This window comes from Peromyscus leucopus, chromosome 11 (genome assembly GCF_004664715.2).
Source record: "Peromyscus leucopus breed LL Stock chromosome 11, UCI_PerLeu_2.1, whole genome shotgun sequence".
In the NCBI taxonomy this organism is placed as follows: Eukaryota; Metazoa; Chordata; class Mammalia; order Rodentia; family Cricetidae; genus Peromyscus; species Peromyscus leucopus.
This window is the reverse complement of record NC_051072.1, coordinates 2,392,683-2,404,244: the sequence shown is the minus strand read 5'-3', so window position 1 is coordinate 2,404,244 and position 11,562 is coordinate 2,392,683. Positions and strand designations below refer to the sequence as shown.

General features: G+C 46.7%; 1 protein-coding gene across 1 annotated transcript; it reads right to left on the bottom strand.

The window, feature by feature from the left end:
- Window positions 1–130: 130 nt before the first annotated feature.
- On the bottom strand, window positions 131–11,552 carry Cct5 (chaperonin containing TCP1 subunit 5). The gene is given in 12 exon segments (XM_028882040.2): window positions 131–369; window positions 2,011–2,191; window positions 2,388–2,525; window positions 2,618–2,803; window positions 3,384–3,503; window positions 3,991–4,140; window positions 4,217–4,409; window positions 5,641–5,839; window positions 7,376–7,414; window positions 7,417–7,539; window positions 8,023–8,083; window positions 11,356–11,552. Coding segments are annotated over 12 exon segments (1,623 nt in total). The 5' UTR covers window positions 11,461–11,552; the 3' UTR covers window positions 131–241.
- Between the last annotated feature and the right edge of the window lie 10 nt (window positions 11,553–11,562).

Below are 11,562 nucleotides of genomic sequence, written 5' to 3'. Positions count from 1 at the left end.
GCTGTGAAAACAGTATCTGTCGTCTGTATCTGCTTCCTTACACGGTTAGCTGCAGATGCAGGATGCTTACAGACATCTACTAACACAGAGGCCGTGAGAAGGTATCCCGCACTGAGCTCTGAACAAGGGGCACGGTTACCAAAGAGCCGCTTTTATTCCAGCATCACAGGCTGAGAGGACCAGTGGTCACTGCAGATGCGCACAACACACCCTTTATTAGTCAAGTGGTGGATGGTACATTTTATTCTTCAGACTCTCCAGGCTTACGGATGTCATCAATCTTCAGAATCATTCTAACCATCTGTGTGGCAAGAGAGATCTGCTGCTTTTTGCCAATCAAGGTTTCTATGACATGCTGGTGCTGCATATCTGAAAAACAAATACAGGAACCAGTGGTCTCAGAGCAGGCAAATTTACTGTCAACAAGCAGTTCAACTCATGTAGTCATCACAAAGCTACATGTAGCAAGCTGTAGTGTGTTTATCTGTGCTCCTAGTTACTGGGGAGGCTGAGGTTCAAGGTCAGCATGGGCAACATAGCAAAACTCCACTTCAAAAGCAAACACGGTTTAAGATTGCGCCATTTGTCAGTCACGGACAGAGAGAGGCTCACGGGGCCCTATCTCTCCCTGCTAACTACTGGGCCCTGGTGGACTCTGGGTGATCTATGTCTTCAGTTGGGAGAGAGCCCACTGGGCTCCAATGGACAGTTTTACAAACCTATGGTCATAGAGACAGTCCTGGTTAAACTCTAATAGAACTAAAGGCAGGAATGTGGGAAAAAGATTTATAGGAAGGAAAACAGGGTCTGGGGGCAAGAATTCATCATATCTGCATCTATATCCATCTATATCAATATCAAAGTGTCAAACAATGAAGTAAATAAAAACTGTATCTGTAAAAAGAAGGGCTGGAGATGGCTCAGTGATTAAGAGCATCAAGTGCTCTTAGAAAGAACCGGAGTTCCCAGCACCCACACAGCAGCTTACACCCATCCAGTTAACTCCAGGTCCAGGGGATCCCAGTGCCCTCTTCGGGTCTCCAAGAGTAGCAGACACACAAGTAGTGCACTTAAATTCATCCAGGCAAAACACTCATGCACACTAAAGAAAAATTTCTGAAACAGGGTTTCTCTGTGTAGCTCTGGCTGTTCTGGAACTCACTCTGTAGACTAGGCTGGCCTCGAACTCAAGAGATCTGCCTGCCTCTGCCTCCTGAATCTGGGATTAAAGGTGTGTGCCACCACCACACTGCTAATAAATTTCAACAGATAAACAAAATCCAAAACCAAAAATCCCAGCTGTAGCAGTCAATTGGTTCCAATTTTCCCCATGTCATCTTCAGATGAATTTCCTTAGTACTGAGGGCATGCTGACATTGGAAAATGGTAGCAGAACTGCAATGGCTCATGGGTCAGTGACATGACATCTCCAAGCACCCAGAGGCACAGCAGTGAATCATGTCTCTGCAACGTTCAATCAGTAGACACTTCATGTCAGAATATCAACACAAGTTACTTTAAGAGTTGTTATTTGTTTTGGATGCTGGAGTTGCTATTTCATAAACTGTCAAGTCCTGTGGTTGAATTCATTGCAGGAATGTAGGCATGGTCTATTAGTAAAGTAATGTAACGAAGTTCCACCAAGTTAAATGATCTGCCACTTTTTCAACAGCTGAACTGCCAAGCTGCTCGTTATAAATCTACCAAACTCCACAGCCACAGAACAGCCAGTGGCATGCTGTGAACAGAACTACCCTGTACGGAATCTGACAGCCATCTGTGTGAAGGAAGACCGTCCTGTATTGTAGTAAAATGAGTGTAGTATGTCACTAAGACTAGGTCCCACAGCAATCAACTCAAATACTCAAACCAAGAACTTAACTAGCCACGTGCATTCAAGAACTCACACCAGACAGCCTTGTGGTATGTACTACTCCACACAGTAAGAGCACACGCCTTCCAAGTCAGTGGAAACCTGGGTCATTCACAGAACCCCAGAAGACAACTCACCATTTGTGCCCTTGTGCAAACAGTCAATTCCAAGGGCAGGGTTGGACTCCTTCACTTGTTTGGCGCGGACTTCAGTCATGGTCTGGATGGGATTCATGCCACTGTTTTCTGAAAGAGCCATGGGGATGACCTCCAAGGCATCTGCAAAAGCTCTCATGGCATACTGCTCCAAAGTCGGGCACTGGAAGGGCACAGGGGCAGTGAGTGCACTTGGCAAGAGCCAACCTGACCCAACCACAATTCCCTAAGTATGCACCGGAACACTTAGGACATGCTTAATAAACCACGGTTCCTTTATCTACAGGATGAAGGTGGTGGGATATAAAACATGCCCGAACAACAGACATAGTAGTTCTCACTGCGATTCTGCCCGTTACCTTATCTGCTTCTTTACTGACTGCCAGAGCGCAGGATATTTCAGCAGCCCCTCCTCCATATACAACCCGATTGTCTCGGATGAGGTTCCGGATGACACACAAGGCATCGTGGAGGGATCGTTTTGCTTCTTCAATGATCTGGGGAGAAGGTCATGTCTCAGCACCTCATGCAGTTGGAGCAAGACCCTGGACCAACTGAGCCACCTCCCAGCTCAAGGACGGATTCTTACCATCTTGTTTCCTCCTCTGATGAAAATGGTCACAGCTCTAGAGTTCTTACACTGTTCAATTACCAGCATTTTGTCTTTTGTAGTGCCAAAGGAGATCTCTCGCACCACACCGGCAAAGCCCAGCTTCTCAGGGGTAAGCTCTGAGAACCTGGGGACGATCCGCCCTCCTGTTGCAATGGCGATCAGCTATTAGAGGACAGACAGATGCGATCAATGCTAGTGAACTTCCAGAAGCAGACCACAAATGAACCACATGCAACCTAGGACCACCTTGTTCTGGGATGGGCAAAGTTTCAAGGTTCCTGCAAATTGTCTTGCAGCCCAACAGGCTCTGAGGGGCTGGTGCTACCCAGCTCTTATCATAGTCAACCTCCAACTCAGTCCCTTACAGTCTGGGTGGCCCGGTCTGCAAACCCAGCTCACACGCCCCCACAGCACAGCAGGCTGCAGAAGGAGAAGGGAAGCAAAGCTTGTTCAGCTCAGGGCTTAGGAGAGCTCTTCCTATTCTGCTGCCACTGAAGGCACAGTACCAGGTTTTCCTGCCCTGAAAGTCAACAGGGAAGCCCAGAGAGCTCACTCTACAACACACTGTCATTCAAATAAAGATGATTCTAGAATGTTCTTCCACAGTTACTCTTTCTCTAAGTTGTTGCTTTTTGGTGTGCGATGGTTATTTCAGGCAAGCTGTCAAAGTGGCACCCTAATACAGACATACATTGCAGGTTCACCCCACACTCAGCAAGGGCTCTGAATGCCAGCCTCCTACCTCAATCTCAGGTCCTCCTACCCAGCGAACTGCAGGGAGGGCATTCTGAAGAAGTAAATGATTGGCTTCATCATCAAAGCCCCACTGGCAAATAGCCAGGTTAGCACCAGTTTCTTTAATCTGGGAAAAGAAAAGCCACAACTCTTATCAATAACAAGCAGTTATTTGTTCCTCATTACATGACCTGAAAAAAACAAAGGGGGAGACGCAAAGCAGTGTGTGTGAAGTCCATGCACTGAAAAGGAAGAGGAAAGCACAAGTGTGCATCTTCATCTGCTCCTTCCAGTACTAAAACATGCACCAACAGAAACCACTCTGCTTGCCAACTGTGCTTTAAATTCCTCTTACTCACAGCTCTCGCTTGCTCCACTCAAGCCCAGGAGAGCTGCTAACCAAAGGCACAGCTAAGACGCCAAACTCTCAAGGAAGTTCAGGGCAAACCAGCTGCTTTCCTATTATGCCATTTGGTTTTTCTTACAGTACTTATTTTTACAACTGACGCTGAACACAGGCTGCACGCATGTTATTTGTAGCTCCGTGACAAAGTCCCCAGATGCTAATTCAGTTACTCCTGAGGAGTTGGTTCAGGGAGCAGCACAGGACTGACCTGCTCAATCATCTCTTCGAACTTCTCCTTTTCGTATTTCTGCAGGGCTTTGTAGTCCTCCACAGAGGTCACATCCAGCTTGTGCTTTGTCTTTGGTTTAGGTGGCTCAAATGGACACGTGAGAATTGCAATCTTAGCATTCTCCACTCTCTATGGGAAAGCAACAACACTGTAAGTAGAGGGTTTTAGTTCCGAGCAGTGGGAAAGTGCAGGAGCACTAACTTACTTTTGGCATCTGTGGGTGACTGAAGTCCTTATCAACGATCACACCCTTTATAAGTTTCGTGTCCTCCAGCCTCCCACCCACTTTGCCTTCCACTTTGATGAGCTCAAAGTCGACGTCTCTTCGCTCCATGTCTGCCACAGTGAGGACGGCATTCACAGCAATTTCAGCCATTTGTCGATGGCAGCTGTTCACCCTGAGAAAACATACACCTTCTCACATTCCTTACACAACTGCAGTAACCAATCCAGCACGTCATGCAACTCAACGGGTCTAGGAAAACCAGTGCTCCCCTCCAAGTTCAAAGCAGACCGGGGACAGTAACGGCCTAGGCAAAGCAATACATCTGAGCTGTGCAAACCCCTTATGATTTGAACCAACTCTACTTGCAAGTCTTGACACCTACATGTACTTTGATTTTCCTCTAAAAAGGCATGAATCATCTGGTGGTGGCCAGGTCCACCTTAGAGCAGGATGCTCAGTTATCTACTCAGATACTAACTACATTCTAGCCTTGTTTCTGTTCTGGTTTTCTGGTCCTTTGCTGCAGGTGCTCAGCTTTCCTGGGTCTTCTCAGACACCGAATGAGCAGTCCTTAGGAACTTCACAGCTCAAATTTATTGCATTTGCCTTTTATTGAGACCATTTCTTCTGCTAAAATTACCAGTTACATAAAAACTTCAACAGCTCTGCATTTAAATACTGCTCACACCATTAGGTGATTTCACAAAGAGTTCTAAGGCTGGCGAGGTAGCTCTATGGGTCAAAGCGCTTGCTGCCAAGCCTGCTGACCAACCTGGTAGGAGAGAACAGACTCCCACAAGTTGTACACGCACACACAAATATAAAGAGTAATAACGGGGAAATGAGAGGACAAAAAGGAGGAAATAAAGACAATTACCCCATTTTTCTCTCACATGTGGAATATTTACATTTAAAAAAGTGGTATCAAGCAGGAGGGGACAAACAGGAGCAAAGTACAAGGAAACACTTATGAAACGTCATAACTCTGTGTGTAGTTATGCTTTCGCTGGGTTTTAATGCCATATTTCGGCAGCAGACTGGAGTTTCAGCCACTGTAGAGAGGAGCACCCCTAGGCTGAGACCACTTAACTTTCAGGGGCAGGAGCAGACGTTAGGAAATAGTGACAAAAACTGTAATACAGGAAGGAAGGTCAATGTTAGGGCCATCCTCCTACTGACATGACATTAAAACTTTAGAGCAGTCCATCTGCTTATTGAATAAAAGCACAAATGCTCCCCCAGAGTGACTTCCTAGTGAAGAGGGGATGGGAAAAAGTGTTAGAAGAACTTTATAGGCAGAGTGATTTACTACCTGGCAATCCCACTTCCAACAAAAACAGGAAAGCAAGCAAAACCAACCCAAACAGCAGCAAACCACACTGCTCTACTGATAGGACACGTACACTTTGGAGCCCAGCGTGGTTTTTGCAGTCTGAATTAGGGGTTCAGGGTCGTTTATGTCAACAAGCACATGATCACTGATCTTGTCCAGGTGATCTATAGCAATTCGGGCAGCCTGTTCATAGCCGTCGGCAATTCTGATCGGGTGGATGCCTCGGTCCAGCAGCTGCTCAGCTTCTTCCAACAAGGCACCAGCCAGGACTGCAAGCAAGACAGCAGACCACCAGTTTAAGTTACAAAACTAAGAAAGTTCTAGAATTGGGCTGGATGTAACCTTAGAAGCTAGGGCTATGATGGAAAGAGAGGAGCCTCCCCCTCTTAGTTTTGATCATAGTCAAGGTCTAGTAAGCTGCCCCTTAAAGATGAATTTGATAATAAAAACTTAGGCAAGCTGGGGCAGTGAGATTGGTCTGTGGTTTAAGACACTTCCTGACAATACTGACAGCACTGGAATTCACATAATAGAACGGACTCCCAAAAGTTGTCTTCTGATTGTCCTATGACCCTCCTCACAATAAATGTACAAACAGAAAGACGTAGGCCACATGCAAGAACAATACTTTAAATGGATAGTAGCAAACTGTTTTTCTGTGGCCAGGGACTTCTGCTTGGTGAGAGTATCCTGGCTTGTGGAGGGCTGCTGAGTGCCTGGTCCCTAAGCAGCAACCCGTCTCCCTTCCCCTCTTGGTGACAGAAATGAGTTTGGTTTTGCTAATTTAAAACCTGCTGCATTCCATGTACACCTACAGCAGTGCTTGGGAAATTAGGGCAATTCCAAGAGTGTTGAATAAATGACTTTAAATTGGTTGCAGCAAAGCTAACTCTGCATATATTAATGAGTTTCATCTCCTTTGATCTGTAAAGCAATTACAATTAGAATTTATTTTTGTATATATACACAAGCATGCATGGGTGTGGAGGTGAGGGATGACCAGCTGGAGTCAGCTCTCTCCTGTTACCATGCAGATCCCAAGGATCAAACTTAGGCTGGCTAGACGAGCCATCTTGCTGGCCCTCAAACTTTGGATCATTTTGAAGATTCCCAATCTCAGGGGAAAGAATGCTAAAAACAGTAAAACAAACAGGATACTCCCTGTTTTCTCTTCAGATGCAGACACCTTTTCCAGTTAACTCTTTGAAAACTAGGAGCAGGAGTCAAGGCAGGCCATTCCCCTTCTATGACCGTGATAGATAGAGCCGTCAGCTCAAGGACAATGAACACTGATACGACATAATGCAACCCACAATCCAATTTTACCTCCTCCACATTTATCTTAACAACCTTTAGTTTAAAAACCCAAATGGATCAAAAGCACCCATCAGCTGTCCTATCTCCCTGCTAACTCTCCCTGCCTCCTCCTGTTCTTCTCCCAACGCTTACTTCTCCAAGTCTGGCCCACTTGTGCTGTGTTCCCTACTCCAGTCTGCCCCACTGTCCTCAGGATCTGACACAGAAACATTAGCTCATGTGCTGCTTCTAAACAACCTCTGAAGTTAGAAAGGCTGTTTCTGGGGCTGGAGAGATGGCTCAGAGGTTAAGAGCGCCAGCTGCTCTTCCAGAGGTCCTGAGTTCAATTCCCAGTGACCACATGGTGACCCACAACCACCTGTAATGAGATCTGGTGCTCTCTTTTGGCATGCAGGTGTACATGCAGACAAAACACTGTATACATAATAAATAAATAAATCTTAAAAAAAAAAAAAAAAAAAAAAAAGAAAGGCTGTTTCTTTTCTTACCAACCACTCCCGTGGTTCCATCTCCAATTTCATCATCTGGGATTTGGACAGTTCGACCATTAGCTTGGCAATCTGATGATCAACATCCATCATGCTTAAAATGGTGGCACCATCATTTGTTACAGTTACATCGCCATCCTTATCTACCATCATCTTATCCAGCCCTAAAAGACAAACGTTCAGAAGGAAGTTGGACAAAATAATGGGTAACCAGTATTGTCAACTACTACAGGGGTTAGAGAGAGCATATCAAACAATTCTTACCATAAAATTCATTAGAAACAAATAATTCAACACATATAAAACATCCACCAAAGACATCTTTCCATCAGCTAATTGAAACTCCACACTGGAAACAGTCTAAGTGTCTCAAACCAAAGAAATGCAGATTAACCACCATATACAGAACACTGTTACATACAGTACTAACTCAAGACACAGGTGTGCTCTGGAACATGCTAAGGAAGTGAAGAAAGGCCTATCTAAAGTTGTGAGCACACTGTAACTATAAGCCCGGACACTCAGAGCGGCTTGGCTGAACAGAGCTGAACTAAGCTGGAAGACTGCTCCACTGCATTTCTGAAGGTGTTACTGACTGTACAATGACTTCAAACCTTTATTATTAAAAATATCCATGGTTCTCTCACCGTTTGGTCCCAGTGACGTCCTCATTGTGTTTGCTACAGCTTTTGCAGCCATGATGTGAGACTAAATGAAACAGAAAAAGCAAATTCACAGTTACATGTCACTTCAAGTTGATGTTAATGGAGGAGGGAGGCCTTGGGATGTAATTTCTAAAATCTAGAAATGTCCACACCAACAGCGAGGTCTGACTTGAGCAGTAACACAGCTATAAGCTTTAGTGTCAAGAGCTTTGTGTCTCGCATTTTCAGCGTGGGAAGGAGGCAGGCTGTCTCCATTACTGAAACGTCCAACTGTAAACACAGAACACCTTCCGTTTTCACTAAAGCTCACTGTAGAGATATACGGCACTAACCCCACCCACACAGGAGAGCCACCCTTGCTAACATTCTTAGCAAACACTATTTTTAAGTCAAGTTCTGAATGATGGCTAAGAATTTCTATCAGTGACCCCATGGGGCACGGAACCTGGAGACTGCTCTAAAATTAAAATTCATCTTCCACCTGAAGTCCTCGAACAATGACAGACCACACTTGGCTGTGAGAGACACCAGAGTAAGGCTGGAGTGTAGCTCCCTGACAGAGTACTGCCCAGCATGCACAGGACAGGGCTCAGTGGTCAACAGCACTTGCTCCTGCAGCAGACCCAGGTTCAGTTTCCAGCACCCACACGGCAGCTCCCAACCGCCTGGACTCCAGTTCCTCTTCTGACCTCCAGAGGCACTAGAGCGCACCATACATACATGAAGGTACTCACACATACACATAAAATAAATAAATCTAAAAAAACCCAAAACCAACACACAGACATCTCATTATTACACAAATTTGCCCTTTGTCTTTAATCAACAGCAAAGTTACATGCATAACATTGTTTAAAAGTAATGTCTTTTCTGATTTATTTTCAGTCAATGTTTGATCTGTATACCTATTTTATATACACCTAGACCCTGGGTCATGTAGAACTTCACAGGAGAAAAGTGTATGTGACCCATACCCACATATGCATTATGGTCATGTGACCTTCACCCACAGCAAGCATATGGTACTTTCTGTCACCTTGGCTCGCTCAGAGCGTCAGAAGTTCTACAAGATCAAGGGCCAGCTACATGCCCCTAAACAGAGGAACCTCAATATTCAAAGGGGCTAACCCAGAACACCCAATCTTACAGCACCCATACCACTATCCTCATAGGCTGAGATCTTGATCCCTACACTCTAGGAATACACCCTGCAGCTTCACTGCAACATCTGGTCTGGTTCCTTAGTCTTCACTGAAATTCTTCTACCTCAGGTGTTAACGACAGCAATCTGCCCACACCAGAATTCACATCAATGTCACTAAAATATTAACTGTACAAGTCTGAAAGGACCCTTCCCTGTTCCCAGACGTGCCTGGCTCTCATTCCCTTCAATGTCATGATCTTTTATTCTTGCCACCACCAACTCAGGTCAACATCACCCTACAGAATTCCAAAGCCATATCCCCTCCACTTCCTATTTGCTAATTAACTCATTTTCTAAAGAGTCCTTTAGAAACAATTCCAAAGGTTTAAAAGGACTCTTGTGCCTTCATACTGAAGTTCAAAGGCAAAGCACTCCAGAGCACTCCTCAGAGTTTCTCTAACTCATCTTATCCCCAAGGTGCAGGTGGATACAAACTTCTCTAACCACAGAAATCTTGGGTATTTTCAGAGCTGTGCAAGTACACAAGTTCATGAACTTCTGTCACCCTCAATGGCTGACTACAAAACACCAAGTTCATTTTTGTCTTTGCAAACTCTGGTGACTCTTGAAATGCACTCTGACAGTATGTATTCATAATGGGCCTTTTGAATATCCACCACAGGGAAATGTCTCTCTGGGTGCTCAAGGTTGGCCAAACGGGTATGTATTGAGCAGAGACCAACAGTTCAACACCACACACAGAACAAGCTTCTACTACAAATAATCTGGTCCTGAATGCCAAGGCTAAGCTCACTGCTTTACACCACTGGCTTTGACTCAGGCAGACTGAAGTCATACCTTCTCTATCATAGTAGCTGTGAATTTTTTGGCAATTTCCCTATGACAGTGTCCCTAAGTGCCTAATTCTGTAAACAGACCTATCCAGAGTGAGAACCACCTACAACAGTCCATGCAGTTAGCAAACGGCTGACACACTGTTAACATTAATGACATTGGCGAAATTTCTGCCTGTTGGAATGTTACTTCATCTGCAAGTCCCCTGTGGTGTGTGGGTTGGAATTGAATGCATAATGCATACTACCTGAAAAAAAAATTCCTCTTGAAAGGAAACAGAACCAAGCATCTACAATTGCTCTGTCCACTTCATCAGCCACTTCAATACACTGTCAAGTCCTTGGCACGACAGAAAATCTCCACTGAGAAACCAGGTCCACAGAGGCTGTGTAACTGGAGTCAGTGAGGAGGTGCATTATTTCTAAATCTGTTTAAATAAAACCCTAACACTGGGTGAACAAAGACACCTCAAACCTGGAGGCATGACTGGTACTCGTCAAACCTAAGACAGGGGCTCCCTCCTTCTGCATTTTCTGTGGCAATGCTGGTCAATGACATTCCTTTCTCATCTGGGTTCTAAGCTCTGGCTGGGTCTTGGCCTTCTTCATTCCTTCCTACCCGACAATTTGGCTCTGCCTTCCCTCAGGATAACTGCTTTGTGTCCCTGTGACGGGGGTACAAGAGCGCCAACTTTGGGGAAACACCCTAATTTGCAGCCAACCGTGCTCCACAGAAGCTGTCTCCTTCCATTCCCAAAATAGGTGTTTTCTGGCCCAAGAGAATTTACCGTCTCCTCCGAACACAAACAATGCCCTGGCCCTTCCAAACACGTGCGTGCGCACCGGGGAGTTCCTTCTATCCCCAGTTGGCAGACATCCTTCCTGCCAGCGGCCACGCAGAGGAGCACACGGCCTGTCGCTTGCCCCCCTTTCTGACGCTTTTCCCATTTCCTACCACTGCGGACCGGGCGGCACCTGTCCGAAGGACGTGCCGTTTGCAGCCGCGCGGCGAGGGGCCACACCTTCCTCCCGTCCCGGGGGCCGCAGGCCGGCTCCCCAGGTGAGCTGGGGGATGATGCGGCCCCACCCGGCTCGGAGGGGCCCGGCGGGCCCTCCCCACCCCGCCCTTCGGGTAAGGCCTCCTCCCCGCGCCCAGAGGGTGGCTGTGCACCGGAAGCCCGGAGCGGCCCCCACGGAGCCGGGGACTCTCGGGCCAGCACATGGCCGAAGTGCTCCCCGGTCAGCGCAGGCGCACAGGAGCGCTCGGAGCGGCCGCCTCCCTTCATCATCCCGCGGCCTCGCGTTCCGGGCCGTTACCTTGAGGGCCTCAAGCCCCATGAGACGGGACTTGCGGTCCTGATCCTTGATGATGAGGAAGGGGCGCCCATACTCATCGAAGGCGAGGGTCCCCACGGACGCCATGGTGGGCGAGGGAGCACAGGCGCTTCCCAACAACCGGCAGGGACCACTCCGGAATAGAGAAGGCACCTCCCTCTCGCGAGAGGACCCAAAACCTCGCGCGCG